The sequence below is a fragment of the Nannospalax galili genome, unplaced genomic scaffold, assembly GCF_000622305.1.
Source record: "Nannospalax galili isolate Female #2095 unplaced genomic scaffold, S.galili_v1.0 scaffold760, whole genome shotgun sequence".
In the NCBI taxonomy this organism is placed as follows: domain Eukaryota; kingdom Metazoa; phylum Chordata; class Mammalia; order Rodentia; family Spalacidae; genus Nannospalax; species Nannospalax galili.
The window spans coordinates 748,103-769,174 of NW_008347555.1; the positions used below are offsets into that span (position 1 = coordinate 748,103).

At 50.3% G+C, this 21,072-nt stretch overlaps 1 protein-coding gene across 3 annotated transcripts in view; it reads left to right on the forward strand.

The window, feature by feature from the left end:
- The window catches only part of Nrg2 (neuregulin 2), a 220,416-nt gene that overhangs the window by 181,060 nt on the left and 18,284 nt on the right, over window positions 1-21,072 (forward strand). For all 3 annotated transcript variants that reach the window (XM_008844280.2, XM_029568902.1, XM_029568901.1), the window contains exons 3-5: window positions 2,166-2,337; window positions 8,336-8,454; window positions 16,910-17,030. In XM_008844280.2, the coding sequence (XP_008842502.2) occupies window positions 2,166-2,337; window positions 8,336-8,454; window positions 16,910-17,030 (412 nt within the window). The remainder of the gene's footprint in view (window positions 1-2,165; window positions 2,338-8,335; window positions 8,455-16,909; window positions 17,031-21,072) is intronic.

Here is a 21,072-nt window from a genome sequence, read left to right on the forward strand (position 1 = left end):
TAGAAGGAAGCTTATTTTATAAAACATATACTTTTTTACTTCTTAAATTTTGAATCATAAGCCAAGCATGGTAGCACATACCTTTAATCCCCGCACTTGGGAGGCAGAGGCAGGCAGATCTCTGTGAGTTCAAGGTCAGCCTGGTCTACATAGCAAGTTCCAGGCCAGTTGGGGCTACAGGGAGACCCTATCTCAAAAAGATCAAAAAAAATGTTTGAATCATGTGAATACATATTAAAATATATACATATATAAACACATACACCATACAAGTTATGTTATAGAACTTTATTTCCCTGAAATGCTACTATGGGTTCCAAGAAAATTTCAAAGCCCTTACTTAATCAGACTGGAGTCCATAAAGATTCTCCCTTGCCTATGTTCACCCATGTTTCCCAAACTAATTTCATCACAGAAATGTTTTCTTGAAAAATTAATTGGTCTTCATTACTGGTGAATTCAGTTTGGGAATGCTGTTATTGACATGCAGCGCTAAGGTGAAGAGGTTGCATTGTTTCTTTAAACAAAAGAAATATGTTCCTTGCACTGATTCCATTTTTTTTAAGTGTGTGTATGTGTGTGTGTGTGTGCATTTCCGAAGCACTAAAATAATGAATGATGTTTCCTTTTACTCATTTGTATTTTGTTATTTTCTAAACTGAACAAAATGACTTCCACAGACATCACAGCTTGAGCGTAGCCTAACACACTTTAAAATAAGGCTTTCTTGCACCTTTCCTTCTGTCCTCTGCACCTCACTCCCATCTCCTCCCTACTTGCAAACAAGAGCTCAGGGTTATGTTCAAGGAAATTCTACCTCTAGCAAGATCTCTCTCCTGGCTTTTTCCAGAGTCACCTCTGGTCCACAGTCAGCGCTCTGAGATACCAAAACAAGGACCAATGACACAGACAGGGCCAGCTAGTCCCTAGACACTCCCTGGCCCTGGTAGACCCTGCCTTCTGCTAATGGGAAGACTCGAACCCAGGGTCTGCATTCCTTAGCAAGAAACAAGGCTGCAAAAGCAGATGCCAGCTGCTACCTGCTGGACACATGGCAAACCTAGATGCCTGGGCTTTGGTCTCTGCTCCATAGCTGCCTGACAGTGTGGCCTCAGCCAAGTTCTAAACCCCTGGGTCAGCTCTACCATCATTGTGGTGTGACACTTGCCAAAGAGCTCAAGGACCAAATGAGAGAGTACTGCAAGGTCGCTTGTCCTGGGAAGAGCCATCCCAGTGCAAATTATTATCACCCAGCAGGGAGCCGTGGCCTACCCTCACCTTCCCAGTACATGTTTCCCTTAATTGTCTTTTTCTTTTTTTTTTTTTTTCAAAGTGGTGGGGAGTGGCACAAGGAGGTGGAACATGGGCCTTCAGAAACAGGGACGAGGGAAGCTCGGCAGCCTTGTGTCCAAGTCTGGGCCTGTGCCGACCAGAACAGCCTCCCTCCCTCAGCTGCCTCTCTGGACTACGTGCCATTTCCTCCAGCCACAGTGCTGGCTCACCTCCCTTCCTTCCTCCAAGCCCATTCTTTAGCTCTTAGATGCCTGAACCCATTCCCCGGGCTAGAATGGCTCACCTCACCCTAGGGCCTGGCATCCTGGTTTCCTACACCTCTGGGTTCTACCATCCCCAGGCCTTCATGAGCCATGCTGGGATAGCAATGCCAGGTTGCAGGTCCCATGCTAGGCTGGCCGGGAGTGACAGCTGAGTCTGCCATCTTGTCTTTCTGTGTCTGCTGGGCCCAGCACAGGCCTGGAAGGGAACTGGGGACAGAGGGTAGTAGGGAGTTAGGAGTTAGATCATGAGCACTGAGGTCATGATCTGAATTTGAATCTCAGGTCCATGACCAACCCTTAGGGAAATGACTTCACCCTTTTGAGCCTCAGTTTCCCCATCTATAAATGGGTTTAAACACTGCAATGAAGTCATGGGTTGTGAAGGTTTTACAAGCGAATGTGAAGCTCTTGGTCCCATCCCAGGGCAGAGGAGTGTCCATAAGTAGCTGAGCATTGTTCATGCTGCACTTGAGTTGAACTAAGGAAAGATGCCAGAAGGGGCAGCTTCCAGTCTTCCCAGTACCAGCCTCAGAATGGGGGCTTTCACTGCTCATGCCTGGCATTGTCCCCACTACCCCCACACTCACCTACCTGCCTTGTACCCCACAGCCACCCGGCCCAAGCTGAAGAAGATGAAGAGCCAAACGGGACAGGTGGGTGAGAAGCAGTCACTGAAGTGCGAGGCAGCAGCAGGGAACCCTCAGCCCTCTTACCGCTGGTTCAAGGACGGCAAGGAGCTCAACCGCAGTCGTGATATCCGCATCAAGTATGGCAATGGCAGGTGAGCAGCACCACTCTGCCCTCAAGCCCATCCGCTGCTATCCCTTCTGAGAAAGAAGGGCCTGAGCCATAACTCCAAACCCAGAATGAAACAGCTCTGGCCCTCACCAAATAGCCTGTCCTTGCCACACCCAACACTCCCTACTGCTAAGCCCCTCCAGTTAGGCTTGCCCTGGTATTGCGCTCTGTGGGCAAGAATTAAGCAATTCACAGGGTTGAGGATATAGCTTAGTTGGTAGAGTACTTGCTTAGCATGCACAAAGCCTTGGGTTCAAACCCAACACCACATAAAACCAGGTGTGGTGGCCCATGCCTTTGATCCTAGCACTTGGGAGGTGGAGTCAGGAGGATCAGAAGTTCAAGGTCATCCTTGGCTACATAGTGAGTTGAGGCCAGTTTGGGCTATAAGAGACCCTGTCTCAAGAAAAAAGAATTAAGCAATTTGAGTCTCTGGAAAGTTGAAGGCCATTTGACTGTCAAGTGCAACTTCACTAGTGGAAGTTCTTGCTTGTCCCAAAGACATAGCGAGATATCTGAAAGACCCCAAATTGGGCAATCTAAAGTGAAAGACCCACGTTTAGAAAGTCTTTGGGAAGTCACCTAACATGAAGGGCTGGTCTGCTGGTGTGATGAGCTGCCACTTGTCCAAGAGTTTGGTGAGGGGAAAGAGAACATAGGTTCAATTGGTACTGGGGGCAGGGTTACCTCTGACACTTCCCCCCTAGCATGAGAATTGTCTTTAGTCATAAATGAGCATTTCATGACATTGGCCCATATACTCCCTGAGTGTCCAGGTTGGGAACAATGGCCTTACCTGGGGTGGGGGGGGGCACCAGGAAAACCAGGAGTCTAAGAGCAGGCCCTACTTCTCTGACAGTTAAGCAGACCTTGCTCTATTGCCTCTTGGGTCCAGTTAGGCATCCCACTCTGACTGAGGAGACCTCAGCCTTTTCCCATCCCCACCCCAGAGTGACTTGAAAGCCCTCCTTTCAGGCTGTCATTTTTCTCCTAACCCTCCACAAAATGCAAATGAAGGTGACATTTTAGAGACCACCAACCTACCCCCAACCAAAAGTGATAAGCAAATGCCATAGCTCAGGCTACCCTGGTTTGACTATAACCTGATGTGTATGCCCTACCTCTGGGGCTTGGACCCTGAGAAAGAAGGGTTGAAGGTCAGAGGATTGGCTTTACTTCCTCTCTTCCCTGAGGCAAATACAGAAAGTAGCCTAGGCAAAAAGTCGTATATAAAAGGTTTGGTTTAGATGAAAGTTTTGTGGCTACAAAAGGCTGATTCCTAACGAAATTGTGGTAGTTTGTAGGGAGTGACATTGGTGGTAGGTTTTTCTCTAAGCATTGGCAAGAAATTTAATCTAACCACCCAACTCCCCTGACACACCCCCACTCCTTTCTCACTGACCTGCTATGGTCTTGGTACCAGCCTAGAAGAAAAATAGGACAGGGTTCTTGGACCTGGGGCTGGAGGGGGCCCACCATCTCCTTCCAGCCTCTCCCCTACTTCCCTAAGACTGAAGTCTGAGGAAGGTGCTGGCCCATACACTCTGTACTGCCCCCAAACATGGTGCCTGCCTGCCCATCCTCATCCTACCAGACAAGATACCACACTGCTCCCCTTACACACATTCAACATAATCATTCTCTCATTCTCTCTCTCTCTCTCTCTCTCTCTCTCTCTCTCTCTCTCTCTCTCTCCCTCTCTCTCTTTCTCTCTCTCTCTGCCAGAGCTGTGGTACCACCAACTCCCATCTTTCTCTGGTAACTTCAGCCTTTCTCTCCTTCCCAGAAACCTTACTCCCATCACTCCTTTCCTGAAATGTTCCCCCACCCCATCCCCACTGTTGTCTCCTCATCCTCCCAAGCTGTGACCTCAGTTTCTTGTTTCTTCCACCACTTCTGAGTCACTGAGGGAGTGATTTCAGTCCCCTGCTCCACACCTTTCATCCTCCATCTGCACTGCCCTCTAGTTTGATGTCTTCAGGGATGATCTTTCCAACACTGCCACACATGTGATTATCCATTCCTCACTTGATGGTCTTGGGGTTCCCCCAGTCATTGCTGGACTAAACACCACCACCCTGCTGTTCCCTGTCCCTACTGCAAGCCCACCCCATGGTCTTTTCTTTCACAACCTTGGACTTGGGCCCAGGCTGTCCCCTGCACTGGGCAAATTGCCTCTCTTGTCCCTGGCAAAGTCCTCCAAAGATCCAGCTTAAATGTCATGACTCAGGGATATCTGTCCAAACCTCCTGGCGGCTCTCATCTCCTCCAGTGGTACCTTAGACATGGCTTCATTTCATTGTTGAGAAAGCTGTCACTCCTCCTAACAGGAGTGCCTCAGAGGGCCAGCCCCTCCACCTCATCCCCTCTCCCCTGTAGACTAGGGAGTGGAATCCATATTCAGTGTGGAACTGACAAGAATTTCACAGGACTGGCCCTTCTATTCCTAGGTGTGAGGTTGTCTTAAGAGACTTTGCAGAAGGCCTTGTGGATGACCCAGCTTACTTCCTGGTTAAGCCTCAGTTTCATGTGCTGCATTCTGAAGTGCCCTGTCCCACCTGTCCTACCCCTGGGCTCCTAGCAATGAGTTGTTAGTTATGGAGGCATGAGCTGTGATGAGGAACTTCTGATTCTCTGTGGCCAAGGTCCTCTCAAAGTGACTCCAAGAGAGCTGCCACCTCCTTATACTACCCATTGCCCAACTATGCACACCTCATGAGTACAGGAGCTGGAACTAGGCACAGAGCTGAGAGCCTCCTCACGAAAACCCCATTCTGTCCTCTCTACCTGTGCTCCCCATGCTCTGCCTGCCCAGGCTGCATTTGGTCTTGGCATCTCTGTTGGCTAGCAGAGACCCCCTTCCCAACAGGGGCTATCTCTTTGCCCATCTGCAGTGTCACCCAGGCCTTCCTGAACCAGGAGAAATCACACACACACACACACGCACACACACAGCCCAGGGCACAGGCCCTCCCCTGCAGAACCACATGTTCCCTTATTTATGAGGGGCAGGCTGAGACAGGCCCCTCAGGCAGGCAAGGGAGGCAGGCATTGAGGAAAATGTGTGGCTGCCTAGATCCCGTCCCTGCCAGCAAAGAACTAGCTGGGGAGGATGGGACAGCACCTTTTGCAGGGGCAGACCTAGGTCAACACAGCAATGGGGCACTGGGAGTGTGCATCCTGCCTACCAGGCAGGTAGAAAAGAGCCCTAATTACCAAGGATCCCAGCCAGACCTAGGGGTGAGGAGAGTAAAAAGTCCCAACAACTCCAGGCTCTGAGAGAGCCTCAAAGCCCCTCTTCAGCTGCATCTCTGAATCCCACCTCCCTGAGACTCCCCAGTACCCCAGTGAAACAAGATACCTGTAGCCAGCACACCTGGAGATTGTTGTAACCTCTTCCCTTTCCTCCAAGAGGAGGAGTCCTTGCAGAGCCTGCACTTCATTGGCCCCAAGCTGGTGTACTTTCAAGTAGATGTCTTTTCTCCAAGTCCCAATGTTGTCCTTCAATGTTCCGAGTTTCTCTACACCTTGTCCTGTCTGATGTCATAGGAGGGAAGATCCTCTGAATGCTGTGAGTGACAATGAGGATCTGGCTCTGGGTCCCTTATGCATGGACTCTGTGGCCTTCAGCTGATCCCCTGCCCTGCTTGTCCAATGTGCAAGAAATCCAGGGAAGCCTTATACAAGGGTTGTGGAGTTCTGTAGCATCTAGTTGGGCTGCAATGGGAAGGAGATGCTGGCTCCCAGGAGATGCTGGGGCTCCCAGGCTCTGCTTAACGCAGGAAACAAACTTTAATTGACAAAGGAGAGTTGTGGGCAGGCTCAAGGCCAAGGAGAAAGACCAGCTTGAGCCAGATGATGAGTAGGACATAGTCAAGCAGCTGTCACCACAGTAGCAAGGACATCACCACGGCAATAGGGTCTGTCAGTCTATAACAATCTTGTGGGGGTCTGGGAGTGAGATATTTGCTAAGTGGTCAAGTTCCAAAGGTAGAGATGAAGCCCAGAGGGAGGTGCTTTCTGTTCAGCTCTCCACCCACACCCAGCCCCCACTGGGGTCTTCCTTACCCCAGCAGTGTCATGACTTTCTTTTTCATCCTGGGGCTCAGGGCAGTGGCAACCCTGCTACCCTTACCCATACTCCAAGCACCCCTCCAACTACTACACATGTGCAAAGAATCTGATTTTTTAGTTTATCACTAAAGGAAGAGGAGGTTATAACACATAAAAACACTTTATTCTTACTGGGGTCCCTGGCTTTATCCACAGACACTTTGTTCTTGCTGGGGTCCCTAGCTTTTTATCTGGAGCTCTTTCTGGGCCCCAGAAAGCACTAGGTGGTAGAAGGGTTGAGAAGCTATGAATAGAGCCTTGCAGAGTGAGGCCCCCCAGAGTAGGTACAGGGAAGTTCTGAGAAGGAAGGTGAGGTTCGATCAAGGCTTCAGAAATTTGGCTGGAGGGATAGTTCAGCAGTTAAGTCTGCTCTTACAGAGGACCTGGGTTCTGTTCCCAGCAGCAACATGGCATTCACAACCACCTGTAACTCCAGTTCCAGGGAGTCCAAAGCCCTCTTCTGGCCTCCATGGGTATTGCACAACACAGGTGCACATGCAGGAAAACACTCAAAAACAAACAAACAAATAAATAAAAATATTTTTGGTCTTTTTGAGACAGAGTCTCCCTGTAGACAAAGTTGACCTGGAACTCACTATGGAGACCAGGCTGGCCTCCATCTCACGGAGATTTGCCCATCTCTGCCTCCCAAGTGCTGGGATTAAAATACATGTGCCACCACGAATGGCTCAATAAAAACTTTTAAAGACTTCATAAAGAACAGAGCCCAAGTCAGGTGCCCTGGAGTCACAGCATGTGGGAAGAACTGCAGGGCTTAGCCCCAGACCACTCAGTAGGCAGGGACTAAGTAAAGAGGAACAGCCCCAGTTTCTGGTATCCTCACTGACCTCAGCTCATGGTCCACCTCTGCTCTGCCTTGCTGAGTATCTTCCAGCAAGCCAAGAGCCCTCTAGGACTCAGTTTCCCTATCTGTAAGAGGATGATGCCTTGACTGACACTGAGGCTCCAGACCAGGCTCTTTGTTCCCTGAGGTACAATGGCTTCTGGCACACATCTGTTGAAGGGATAAAACAAAACCCCCTTGGAGAGATCACAGGGAGCTCCTCAGTGCTAAGGTTGAGTGGACAGCCCAGGAGAACCACTGAGATCCTGGCCCATTTGCTACCAAAGCTATCAGAACAGCTGTTCTCCCAGGTCCCTGGGAGTCTAAGTCCATCCAGCTCCTCAGAGTATACAGGCTGCCTCACTTATAAACAATAGGGGTATGTTTAGCCCACAGTTCTAGAGAATGGGAAGATCAAGGTTATGAGAGCCTTCTTGCTGTGCCATTACAACAGGGCACCACTCAGTAAGAGACAGTTAAGGGGAAGGAGGGGCGACGACCCAGTGATGAGACACTAATCTGGTCCTGAGAATGGGGTGTTCGTGATCTAGACTTCCCATTAGGCCTCACCTCCCAGCACCACTGCATTCAGATCAGTGAACTTTAGGAGGCACATTTAAACCATAGCACAAGACAGTATGTCCTCCATATCTAGAATGACAAGTTGCTACTTCTATGAGGGCACAGGCAGCTGGGAATGAGACTTCTTAAGGGGCCTGGCTTTCTTACCCCAGAAAAAAAAAGTTTTTAGTTTTAGGAAAAGAAACGTGAGAATTCAGATTTAGGACATGTGAGCTTCGGCTAGATGCCCTCTGTATTGTCCTGAGTGTCCAAGTCCCACCCCCAATCCAGCTTCAGAGTTCAGTGTACCACCCGCACTCCGGAAAAGGTGGATCTGTGGAACCTTTTTCCCAACCAACCCACACAGCCTCTGTGGCTCTGTGAAGTGATGGCTGGGTGGCCCAGGACCAGCCCCTGCAGCCCTAGCTCATGCCTCTCTCCCTCTTTTCCCCTCCCTAACCAGAAAGAACTCACGACTACAGTTCAACAAGGTGAAGGTGGAGGATGCTGGGGAGTACGTCTGTGAGGCTGAGAACATCCTTGGGAAGGACACCGTGAGGGGCCGGCTCCATGTAAACAGCGGTAGGTGTCCCTCAAGGAAGGGATGGGTCTGGGGAGGTTGCAGAGTGGACCAGCTGCCCCCTAGCTCTCAGGAGACCTGTACATGATCCGTCTTGCTCTCAACTCCCCTCCCTCCTGCTGCTGCCATATCAAGCCCAAGATCTCAGCCAATTCAGAGAAATGCAGTCGAAGCATAAATGTTTAGCTTTGTTATCTGGGCCTGCAAGAGCCTCCAGCTCTCATTTTAAATATCCTGAAAACTAAATATTTTGAAATCAAGAGGTGAGGGGTGGAGGGAAGGATATTTTTAGAAGGCAATTATGGGAGGCTGGGCTGCCAGGAGCAGGGCTCATGGAGAGACAGGCCTGGGGCAGATGTAAGCTGCCTGCCTGTTGCGACTGCATTGCTGGACACCTGAGCCAGACCTCAGAGTAGAAGGCTTGGGTGCCTGGGGCCTGTGAGCAGCCTGTGTTCAGGGATAGCAGACCTGCCCCACATGCCCTCTGCCCTCTTTGAAGACCTACCAGGCAGGGCCTCATGGTACCCCTTGACCTCTGGTCTCTGCAGTGTCCGATCGAATAGAGGGACAGCAGGGCTGTCCTCTCTGGCCCTGGTTGTTGGTCTTGACAAAAAAGTTACCTCTCTTACCTGCCAGAGCTGCCCATTGTCAGGCAGTGCCCCGTCACCCTAGCCTTGCACTCCAAGTCTCACAGCATCCACAGACTGAGCATAGCATGTAAACCATAGCATAGCATGGTTTATTATCAGATCTGTCTCACAGCATCCACAGACTGAGCATAGCATGTAAACCATAGCATAGCATGGTTTATTATCAGATCTGTCCCTGACACAGAATCTGACCTTTCATCCGTTGCTACCTGCCTGCAGTGCTCCCCAGGTCCAGTGTTGATTAAAGGGGAACCTGCCATTACCTCACTGGCAAGTCAGCTCAAATCCTGTCTGCTCTCTGTGGATGAGGAATACCCCTGTCCCCCACTCTCAGGCCCCTGTGACACTATATCTCAAAAGTTTAAGTCTAGGTTTTATCCTAGGTGGTCTGCTTTCTGGTTCTTTCTTATTCCTCTCCCTTTCATCCTTTCCATATCATAATGGCAGCCATAGCTCAGGCTTCATCCTCACTCACCTGCATCAGAACAATGGCCTTTGAAAGTGCCTTCATCCAGCCACACCCTACCCATGGAACCTCAGCACAAGGACTTGCTCCTCAATCACCTGGCCCCAGTGAACATCCTAACTGTACTCACTCCTCTTTAGCTCCATCTTTATTCTCCCAGGCAGTCTTCCTACTTGATCTCCAGCTCACTGCAGTGTTACTTCCAGCTCAGAGCCTAGTCCTAGGCTACCTTTTGACCCACCATGGTCTGGTGGCATCTCTTGAATTCTAGCCTCAAATCCTCAACTCCTCTACTATTGCTGAACTTGCTCTGTGGTTTGACCACCCAGTAGAAGAGGAGCCTTGGGATAATGAAGAGCACAGGGACAATGCTGCCCCTGGGAGTTCTGGTCATAGCTGCTCTTTACTGAGCCAGACTCCGTGTGTGTTGTCTCACAAACCATTCTTTGGGCTCAGGGTGCACTTTAAAAATTATGAGAGGTTGGGGCTGGAGAGATGGCTCAGTGGATAAGAACACTGACTGTTCTTGCAGAAGACCCGGTTTTGAATCCCAGCACCCACATGGCAGCTAACAACTGTCCGTAACTCCAGTTCCAGGGGATCCGACAGTCTCTTCTGTCCTCCGTGGGCACTGCATGACATGGGCGCACTTACCTACATGCAGGAAATACACACATACACATAAAACAAAATAATAAAATATGAAAATAAATAAATAAATTTTTTTAAAGTTATGAGAGGCTCAGAGAGGTTGAATATTTTCCCCAAAGTTAAACAACTAGTTAGGAATAGAGTTGTACCATGTGAAATCATTAGCAGTCTTGGCCTTGGTACTCCATAGGCCATGTCTAGCCTGTTTATCACTCTGGCCTCAGGGCCTAGCACAATGCCTGCCTCATAATAAGTACATGTATTATTAAATGTTATATTAAAGAACTTACAACCTAGGGGTGAGAATGTATCTTAGTGGTAGCACTCTTCTATTCCAAGGCCTGTACGGCCTCCTCTATGTCCTGGGCTGAGCATGGTAAAAGGGGGATACCTGGATACCCATGGGTCTCAAGCTGTCCCAAGTCTGGGAAAGTGGATGTCCCTGGGTCTAGCACCTGCCATCTCTGTCATAGTGGGCAAACATTATCTGATCCACCTTGGATTTACGGTTTTATTAGTGAAGACTATCTTGGTTCGAATTGACAAGTATACAATTTAAACCAATTTTGCCAGGTGTGGTAGCTCATACCTTTAATCCCAGCACTAGCGAGGCAGAGGCAGGCGGATCTCTTGAGATTGAGGCCAGCCTATTCTACATAGAGAGTTTCAGGCCATCTAGGGCTACAGGGAAACACTGTAAAAATAAAAAAATTAAAAAAGAAAAACTTAAAACAACCTTGAAGAATTCATTTATTGGCTTATAAAACTAGGAAGTCCAAAGGTCATGATGCTCCAGACAGAACTGAGTCCAGAACTGAGAGGATGGGCCAGGGCACTTTCTCCCACTGTAGGTTGGCCTCCTGCTTTCCTACTATGAAACAGCATCTCCGGTTTGGGGAAGTAGAACAGAAAAGAGGCCTCTGCCTCTGACAGTTCCACCCCAACCAGCCCCCTCTGCCTCTGTGTCCACGTGGGCAGGCTTCAGGATGGATTCTTATTGATCCTGCTGAGATCGCATGCACACCTGGTCCTGTCATTGTGCTCAGGTGGGTGGGGCACCATCTTTGCCAGCTTGTCTGTGCATGGAGGAAGCTACTGAAAGACAGAGCATCCTGAGTGATGGCCTATGGGACCAGTACATAGTCTCACTACATGCAGACTGGAGTGAGAAAGGCTCCCACAGAACACCAAGCTGTGCCCTCTCCATTGCACAAGGCCAGGGGCCTAAGACCTCTCCAGTAGCCAATAGCCCCAGCCCATTGAGTGGCCCCCTCAGCCTGCAGCAGGCCAGGCTCTGATCGGTTTGGAAAGCATGCAGTGCACCTCTGGGCTAAGCCCTGAGCACAGAGCTGAAATCCCAGCTGCCCACAGGCTTCAGTGTCTCTTGTCCCTGCAGCTTGGCAGGAGAGCAATAGGACAATGCAGTAAAAAGAGCTCAGATATTTGCTCTAGTTCCAGTTCTGTGTCATGCAACCTTGAACTTGTTTCTCCACCTCCCTAATCTTCTGCTTTCCCCTCCTGGACTGAGCTACATGGTCTTAAGCTCCTTCTAAAATTCTGGCACTCTGAGTTTGCTGTGGAGACTCGCCATACACACACACACACACACACACACACACACACACACACACCATACACCTTTTCTGCTGCCCAGTATAGTCAATGGCAGACAAGTTTATTTTTGATGCAGAGAAGTGGACAGGACCACTGCAGAGAACCCTGCTGGGGACCAGGAGGTCCCTTCTGAGGACATTTTCCCAGGCAGAGGTACCTGGATTCCTTGTTTACCAGCGGAACCCAGGAGACCTGCAGCAACCACACCCTGAGGAGGGGGTGGAGGGCGGGCAGCGCAGGGCAGCTGGGCTTGCCCCCACTGACTCATCCCAAGGTGGGTTGGTGTGGCCTGCCTAGGCCCCAGGGGAGCTGGGCAACAGGGGTAGGGCATCAAAGGGCATTATCTTACTGTTGGTCCGCTACCTACTTCTCTGTTAGGGTGGATTTCTGGTGCTCCTTCCCCAAATCAGAACACGCCCGCCTTACAGTGACAGCTCTGGCTCACAGGAACTTCCTGCCTACCTGGGCAGTCAGGGAGGAGGAGGAAAAGTCTACAGACATGGATGGAGCTTGTAACAAAACAGACTGCTTGGTCCAACCCACTTCTGTCTTAGAGAAATCAGATTGCCCCAGGTGCAAGGGAACTCAGGACTGTCCCAGAATACCAAGCATGGGGCAGGCAGGTTTGACCTGAGGTGCCACAGGACACAGATGATTAGAAGAGGCTTCTGGGCCTGTCCCCTGCCTGGGGTTTTAAGAGGGTAGATGGTTGAACACATCCATGCATGCATACATAAGCATATACCCTCACACCATCCACAAGCTGTGTTCAGCATGACCCTGTTCTGAGTTTCAGGGGGGCGCAGCCTTGGTTTCCAACAAAGTCCCTCAAATGACAGGAAAATAAAATCCAACCTGAAAGTGTGAACCTTTCCCAACAGAGGGAGAAAGAATAGACAGAGGAACCAAAGGAAGAGAGGTTGTTGGCTCTAGCAAGGTGGGGATCAGGATAGCTTAAGGTAATGGGTCTGGACAAAAGAGGGGAGCAGTTGCAATTTGGACAGCAGAGAGATGCCACAACGTTCACTCTCAGTTTTGGTCTGCTTCATCTTCCCTGGCAAGGGCCCAGATCAATTCACAGCAAGCCCATGATAACTGCTTCCTGGGTTCTCCCCTTCTAGGCATGATTAAAATTAAAATTTTAGATATAATTTACATAGCACAAAATTTACCCTTTCATAGTATGATTCAGTGGGCTTTGGTATATTTACCAACTTATCTAATTATTCCCATTCAATGTAGAACATTTTCATCACCTTTAAAAGAAACTCCTTGTGCATTAGCAGTCACTCTCCACTTCTCCCTCTAACCCAACAACCACTACTCTCACTTTCTGCCCCTGTAGATTGTCTAGGGGCAGAAAGTCTTGTCTAGGATTGTCTAGGATAACCTAGGCATTTCATATAAACATAACCACACAGTGTGTGGCCTTAACATGTTTTAAGGTCCATCCATGTTGTGGCATGTATGAATGCATTCCTTTTATGGTGAAATAGTATTCCAGTGTACGAATATACTGCATTTTATTTGTCCATTCATCAGTTTAAACTGTCGAATCATTTGGATGCTTTCCACATTTTGGCTATGATGAATAATGCTGCCATGGACATTCATATTCAAGTTTCTGTATGCACAAAGGTTTTCAATCTTGGGGATACACCCAGGAGTGGAATTTCTGAAGCACATGGTAACTATCGGTGTTTTTTTGAAGAACTACCAAACTAGTTTCCTAAGCAAGTATGCCACTTGGCATTCCTGCCCAGCAATGGCCAAGGGTTCTGCTTTCTCCACACGCTTCCCACCACTTGTTATTTTTCACCCTTTCCATTCTATCCATCTTAGTGGGTGTGAAGTGGCATCTCATTGTGGTTTGAACTTCATGTCCCTAGTCTCTCAGGAGTATCTGCATGTAATAGGAGACAGAGTTTTACAGAAAAGGTATCACTGCCGGTCAATGACTCCAGACTATCCCCAGGAAAGCAGCAGAGGGCACTTTCTCCTAAAGAATCAGATATGTCATTCATTCTGTTAACACATGTCAAGCACCTATTATGTGTCAAACATTTGGCTAGACATTGGGGTTCAGTGAAACATGACACATGTGGCCTGTGCCCTAAGGAGCTTGCGTTCTGATAGAGGAGCTGGTGATGGCATATCTAGTCCCTTAATTAGTTTAGAACAAATACCACAAGCAGAAGTTTATGCAGTAAAGAGAAATAATATGGGAGGAGTGGCCAGCTTGAGAAACTGGGAGAGGCCGCACCAGAACACTGATACTTGGAACCTTCTGGGTGGCAGGGCACCTGGCTCAGAGAGGCTAGGATGAAGCCAGTGTCGTCAGAACATATTGAAAGAACAGGGTAGGAGAAGACAGAAGGAGGTAAGGCCCAAATCAGACCTGGCAAGGGGTTGGGGGCTTCACTCTGACTGCAAAGGGACACCAACAGAGAGCTTTACCATGGAAGAGATTGACCCAATTTACATATTTTAAAAACCACTGTGGCAGCTGTCAAGCAAAAAGGTCAGAGTGAAGGCAAGCCTGAGGCAGAAAGACCTGTAAGTAGCTGCTGGGGTCACCCAAAGAAGAATGGTGGCCTGGACTAGGGGAGGAGGCAGAGGGAATGTATGGAGCCTCTTGAAGGGGCAGAAGTGGCGATAGGTGGAGATAGTAGAGAATAAAGTGGAAATAAAAGATGCTCTTCTAGGACCTTGGTGGTCAATGACATAAGCAAGACTGGAGAAGAGGTTGGGGTAGATACCTGGGAGACCAGTTTGGCCATGTTGGGCTTGGGGCAGCTGCAAGCCATCCAAGCAGAGGGGTCATGATGGCAGGCACCTCCCACTTAGAATCCCTGCCAATTTTGCTTCTCCAAACATAAGAGAACAATGAAGAGATATAGATATTCTTACAGGAGAGTATAGACATGTTGCTCTGGAACCTATGTGTGCCAAGTCAGCTTGGGAAGCCAGGGTATGACATCCATCTGCAGGGTGCAAACCTCCCTACCATGTGGCTTTACTACCAAGTGGGCTATAGTGATTTGGGATGGCTTGTGGCCACTATTCCCTGACACCTCTGTGAATAGCTCCTCTATCACCCTCCCTTTTTGTCTTTCTGGAGTCCTGGCCTCAGTCTCATGATGATGTGGTACTGGCAACCCAGGCTCAGTGCACCACAACTAGGCAGCCTCCATCTCTCTTCTGTGGTTCCTGCCACCCCAGCATCCTCACTGCTGTCCACTGCCCAGTCAGCCTGATAGAATAACAAGGAGGACACAACAGCAGGCAGCCTCTGCCACCAGAAATCCAGAGTCATGCTGGGCCTGGCAGGACCAGGCCAAGATTCCTCTGGCTTAGCCAAAGTCCCCAGGAGGCCCCAGGCTGTGGTCCACATTGTGTTTGCATTCATCTGCTCACATCAAGCCTTAGTGCTTTCACAAGGAATTGGGTATCTGGCAAGAATACACAGTATACAACTAGGGGTCGGGAGTCCTGAGGCTTTGTCCCAACAGACGCTGCAACTCTGTAAAGGCACTTCGCCATTTTCTTTCCTCACTCCTCCTTTGCAATGTCACCAAAGGTCAGGACAACCTCTAGTATCTTCCTAGTATTGGGACTTTATAACTTGTTTCTCTTCTCTGTCCCTTTCTTAGTTTCCTGGGTCTCACTGACCCAGGATGGGGGCAGACACTAGCACAAAGTTTCATCTCCCTGGTCAGCATGTGGGGCCCAGCTGTGGTTGTGGTGCAGCCCTGGAGGAGACCTCAGCAGGGGCGGAGCCCAAGATGCCAACTCAGCAGCAGGCATGGGGTGGGAGCTGGCCTTGCCCGCTAAGTTTTATCAGTGAGTTCCTCAGACATATACAGAGGCAGTGCTGTGTGTATACTCCAGTCCCCCACGCTCCATCTGTCTCCCTGCATGTCTAAACACTGAGGGCGCCAAGCGCCTGCCTGCTCCTTCCTCCTCCTCTTACCTCCTCCCCATTACTGAGGGGAGCAATGGAGACTGACATCCCAGGGGAGATAAGGCCAGCCAAGGTGGGGTGGACCACCTCAGTCAGAGGACCACTGCTGGGCAGAAGGGAGAGACCCTCAGAGCCCCAGGGCACAGACAGGGAGCAGGGAAACCCAGTGTAGCACATTACCTTACAGAAGAACACTGACATGACATTCCCAGCAAGACTTTTCACTTGAAGCCAGCTTTCTAGACACTGTCCCCTGATAAGAGAGAAGCACTTTCCTGATTTTAATTTTTTCAGACAAGTCTGATCAATCAGATATGCAGTCTGGGTTAGCAGTCTGAGAACTCAGTCTTTCTCCCACCCATTTTTCACATCCCAGCTGCCTCCTGCCCCACTCCCTTTCCCAGACTCATCCCCTCCTAAAGTCCATGATTTATAGCCTGGGCTGTCTTAAGGTCCAAAAGCTTCCCTCCAGAGGCAATATCTGACAAGGAGGGGGCTGTCTTGTGTGGGGACATGGAGAAGACCATGGACACTTCTTGGAAAAGGGCATTGCAGCCTTCATAACATTCTATCCCAGCCCTGGGAGAAAGGGGAAAGAGAGTAGAAGTTAGTGTTCCCCATACCTCCCTAGATCTCAGAAAATAACAATGTCCCAAAGGTTTCATACCCCCCACCCCCAGTTCACCATAAGAAGGTGAGCAGGACAGATGGATGTAGGTGTCTCCTCCCTAAGCAACTCCCCACTCTGTACAACAGCATCTAGTCCACCTACAATGAAGCCACCAGGAAGACAGGAGAAAAACAGAGGTCAGTCTTACTCCAAAAGAATAAGCCATTTCTTCTAAAGCAGTCAAAACTTCCCTGGCTTTGGAAGGTTTACTCAGAGCATGGATATCTACTCGGTAGACAGCTGGTCAGAGCTCATTGTGACTTCCCCTTTACCTTGTTGCCCCCCAAGAGGCACCTCCTATACCTTCCCTGCCCAGGCATTCCTGCAGATGCTAGTAACCTTCCAGTTTTGAGATGGGATGTGAAGGAACATGAAGGTGGCGAGTCCTGGGGCCCAGAGGTGGTCTCAGTGGGTCACTGGCACATGTCTCTCATACCTCCAGTGAGCACCACTCTGTCATCATGGTCGGGGCATGCCCGGAAGTGCAACGAGACAGCCAAGTCCTATTGTGTAAATGGAGGCGTGTGCTACTACATCGAGGGCATCAACCAACTCTCCTGCAAGTAAGTGACCAGTGGGGGTGGGCCTGGGACCAAGAGTAGGGGAGGAGATGCTGGGGCAGAAGTGGAGGGCTCTAGAAAAAGTGAGTTTCAAGCTACTGGGAAGGGAATCCCTAAAGGGCATAGACAGAGAGGTTTGTCCCACTTTCTAGTCCTTTGTAGACTCTAAGGAAACAGAAGCCCTAAGGAGCACAAGAGCTCCTGCAGACCCAGTTTCCTAGGCCCCATTACCCCATCTCCTGATATCCACCTCTCACCTACACCCCCGCAGGGAGGTAGCGATGCCAGTCTTAAGGCATTGGCACTCTCTCTCTCTCTCTCTCTCTCTCTCTCTCTCTCTCTCTCTCTCTCTCTTTTCTGGGTTTAAGGCCAAAACTGGACGTTCCCTCCTTCCCTGCATGGACCAGTCTCGGCGGACAGCTAGTAAGACATCACACTGCATGATCTAGGAGCACCCTCTCTCTCCACCTTTTTCTTTATCTCTTCCCCCTTTCCCAGATCTGAGCAACTCTCCAAATTTGTCCTGGGGTGAACATGTCCCAAATGCATCTTGTCCAGCAGTAACAAGCCTGGCAAGGTCCAGAGCTCTTGGCACCTGAATATCCCACTCTTGCGTCTAGAGGAGAGAGACAGGTCTACTCAGAGCCTAGTGCTGACCTCAGATCTGGCTACCCTCCCTGCCCTGTTGGAACCCCAGTAGCCAATCACGCCTTGAGTGTTGCCTGTGCCATTTGAACCCCATCCCCTCTCTGTGGAAAGACAGGACTCCAGCAAGTGCACAGCACAGGGAGTAGCCCAGTGGAGGAGGTGAGGGTGGTCCCTGCAGGAACTCCAAGGAGCTCAGAACCCTAGACCCCATACTGCAGCACTCAGGACAGGTGGGAGCAAGCCCATGGGAAGGGTTTGCTCAGGCCCATGGGTCTTCCAGACAGATGTGTGAGGTGGGTGCCATGTGCTTCGTGAGAGCTGCACAGACTCTGGCCAGATCTTAAGGAGGAATGGGAAGGGAACATAGTGAACAGCTTGGGTTTCTCAAAGCAACCCAAGTGATGCTCCAGGTGATGTGCCAAAGCTGCCCCATTCCCATGGCATCTGGACAATGGCCACCAAAAATCACTGGTAATTCAGAGAGGAGTTTGACCTCTTGGAAGACTAAGTTAGTGTCAGAACTTCAGGCTCTCCTGCCTCTGACCATCCAGGCCAGATCTACACCTCCATATCCGGCCTGGCCTATTAGGAATGTGAGCCTGGAGAGGAGGCTGGGACTTAACCCTTCACTCATGGTCCCAGTTCCTGCATCTCCTCACACTCACCCACAAGGGCAAGGGAGCTTGGTGGCAGTACCAGGCAAGACTATGGCTCTGGTCCCAGCTGGCCTCCTTGCTGGTTTCCTCTCTGGTCCTACCCTTCACCTGCTGCCATCCCCTTCCCACCCTCTTCCCCTCCTGAACCCCTAGAGACAGTCCCAAGAGCAACAACAGGTACTCCAGTGGAGTTCTGGGCCTGGCCTCAGCCCTTATCCCTTCCAGTTTCTGCTTCTAAGTGGCAGACACATTAACATTATAGGCCTGGGGAACAATCTAGCCCTGCAAATGCTCTGAGTGCTTTGGAAGAGACCTACTGAAAACTCAGAAGGGCCCCAACATGCCTCACAGAGATGACCCAGCCCTGCATCCCCCTTTCCTTCCCACCACACCAGGCCTCTCCTCTTCCCTAGCCCCTTGGACCCCTGACCCTCCAAAGGACCCATCATTGTCACTAAAGTCAGCCCCGACTGTGGGCAGGAAAGGTTCTGGCCCCCAGGACAGACACCAAGACAAAACAGGCCCCCAGAGCCTAAGCGCCAGGGCGGAGTTTTATAGAAAGGGAAGGATGAGATGCAGGCTCCTAGGGGAATTTGCCAACATGACTGCACCCCTAGGAGCCAGAGGGACATGCCTTACTACATCTGTGAGGGGTTGAGCCCTTGTGAAAGTGGGAGTGCCCTGTTTCTCCTCCCCATTAGGGCAACTGGGCTTAGAATGTGAACTTGGCACCCACCACCTCCCCACCTCTGCCCCTCTGGGTCAGCTCCAGTCAGAACTCTGTAACCACTTCCCTTACCCCCTCTGACATCCTACAAGAGAGAGGGACATCCCTGGCTGGGACTGCAGTCCTTGGAGCTGTGCTGGAGAAGGGCAGGGGGGAGGGGGCTGGGCAGAGCCCAGAGGCCATTCTGGGGGTGGGTGAGCTGGGTGGGAAGGGGGGCAGGCCTCTTGGGGTTCCTGATGACACCTGAATGGAATAAAAAGGAAAGAACTTAGGAAACGGAACTCACGTCTTACCATTTGTGCTGTTTGTTTACTTTTTATTTTGATTTTTTTGCATTTCCGCTTAGCTTGAATAATGAAACTACACTGGTCAGTTTCATTCCAGTTTCTATAAAAATCAGTTTTCCTTCCTGGTTTTCTTACACTTGTTGTTGTGTATTGGTTCAGAGTCCTGCAGGGAGTGTTGGAAAGCAGGCACACTCCGTAACCCTCTTGTTTTTCTGGAATTCAGTGCCAAAAGAAACAGTGTCACTGATACTGAATTTTGTTTTAAAAAAAGAAAACTTAAGGGGATTTGAAAATGGGGGTCCAAATCAAGGTGACTGTCGCCTGTCTGGGCCAGACAGGGACCTCCACACTTCCTCTTGCTGTTTTCTCCTCTTCTCTCCGTGTGTTTGTTGAGCACAGTTGGTGCGTGACTCTTGGGGACTGGTTCAGGGGATGATGACAGAACAAGACTCTTTCCAGCCCTGTGCACATACCAGTGGCATGCCTCCCTCTCCCATCAGCTCATCCCCCTCATTTCCCAGCTTCCCCTGCCCACCCATGTTCAGGCGACCCCCACCCCATCCCACCCCATCTGCCTGTTCATCCTCACCACATCTCCACCTGCCCTTGGCTCCCTCCAGTGCCTGGGGCACAACCTCATCCTTCATCCTTCCTTCCCCAGGTGAGGGCAGCACACATGGCATTATCCCCAGGCTACCAAAAGGAGAAACTGAGGCCCGGGAGGTGGATGGGGAAAGGGATGGCAGAGATACTGACCTCTCTGCCACCCCAGAAGCAGCCCATGGGCTCTCATCTCTGCCCTTCTCTCACCCCTGCTCTTCTCCAGCCCCAGTTTCAGACCTTCCCAGAGTCAGAGGTGACGACGCAGGAAGGGTTAGGACGGCTACTACCTGCTGTTCCTTCTGACCCGTGCACTGTTCAGAGCACCCCTGAACTTCACAGGGTCATCCCTGTTTGAGTGGGAACCACCAGCCACCAGCCAGCCACCTATGCCCAATGCAGACTCCCATCCTATTGATAAGGGGAAGCACCTGGCTCCTGCTACCCTGGTCTGGGCGGCAGGTCAGAAAGGCTGAAGGCCCTGCTCACAACTAGAGCCTTCTCTAAGGAAGCCTGAGGCTCTACAAGCAGGGCTATGGAAAGGTAAAGAAATGTCCAAGAGCCCTCGTGAAGGAGCTAGTGCCCCCAAAGAACAGTGCTGGCTATCAGTCCTTCCCAACCCTCACCACATCATTCCCCCAAGGTCTTTTCTTTGTTCAGCCAAGAAGAGCATAAGCTCTCAGACAGAGGCAAGGCTAGTACCAGAACATTGCACCATTCTATAGAACACATTTGTGTTGTGGATCAGTCAGTGGTGCCACCTGGAGGTGTGCAACTCAGTGGCTGAAACCTCTGAACAAGCAGTCAGGCCAGACCAGGCTAGGAATAGGTCAAGGACACAAGGGCATATTTATACTTGTCATTGGTCTCCAAGAGTCATGGGACAGCAGCCCTACTTGTCAGCAATGGGAATAGCTTCCTCTTTGTTCCCTCCTGCTCCTTCATTCCCCCATTCTCTTTCTCTCTCTCTCTCTCTCACACACACACTCACACACACACACACACACACACACACACACAAACACACACACACACACACACACACACACACTGGGTGCCTCACTCCAAGAGCCACGCTAGTGGCAGACAGGGGGCACCGTTACGCATTTTCTGTTTGTAGCTCAACA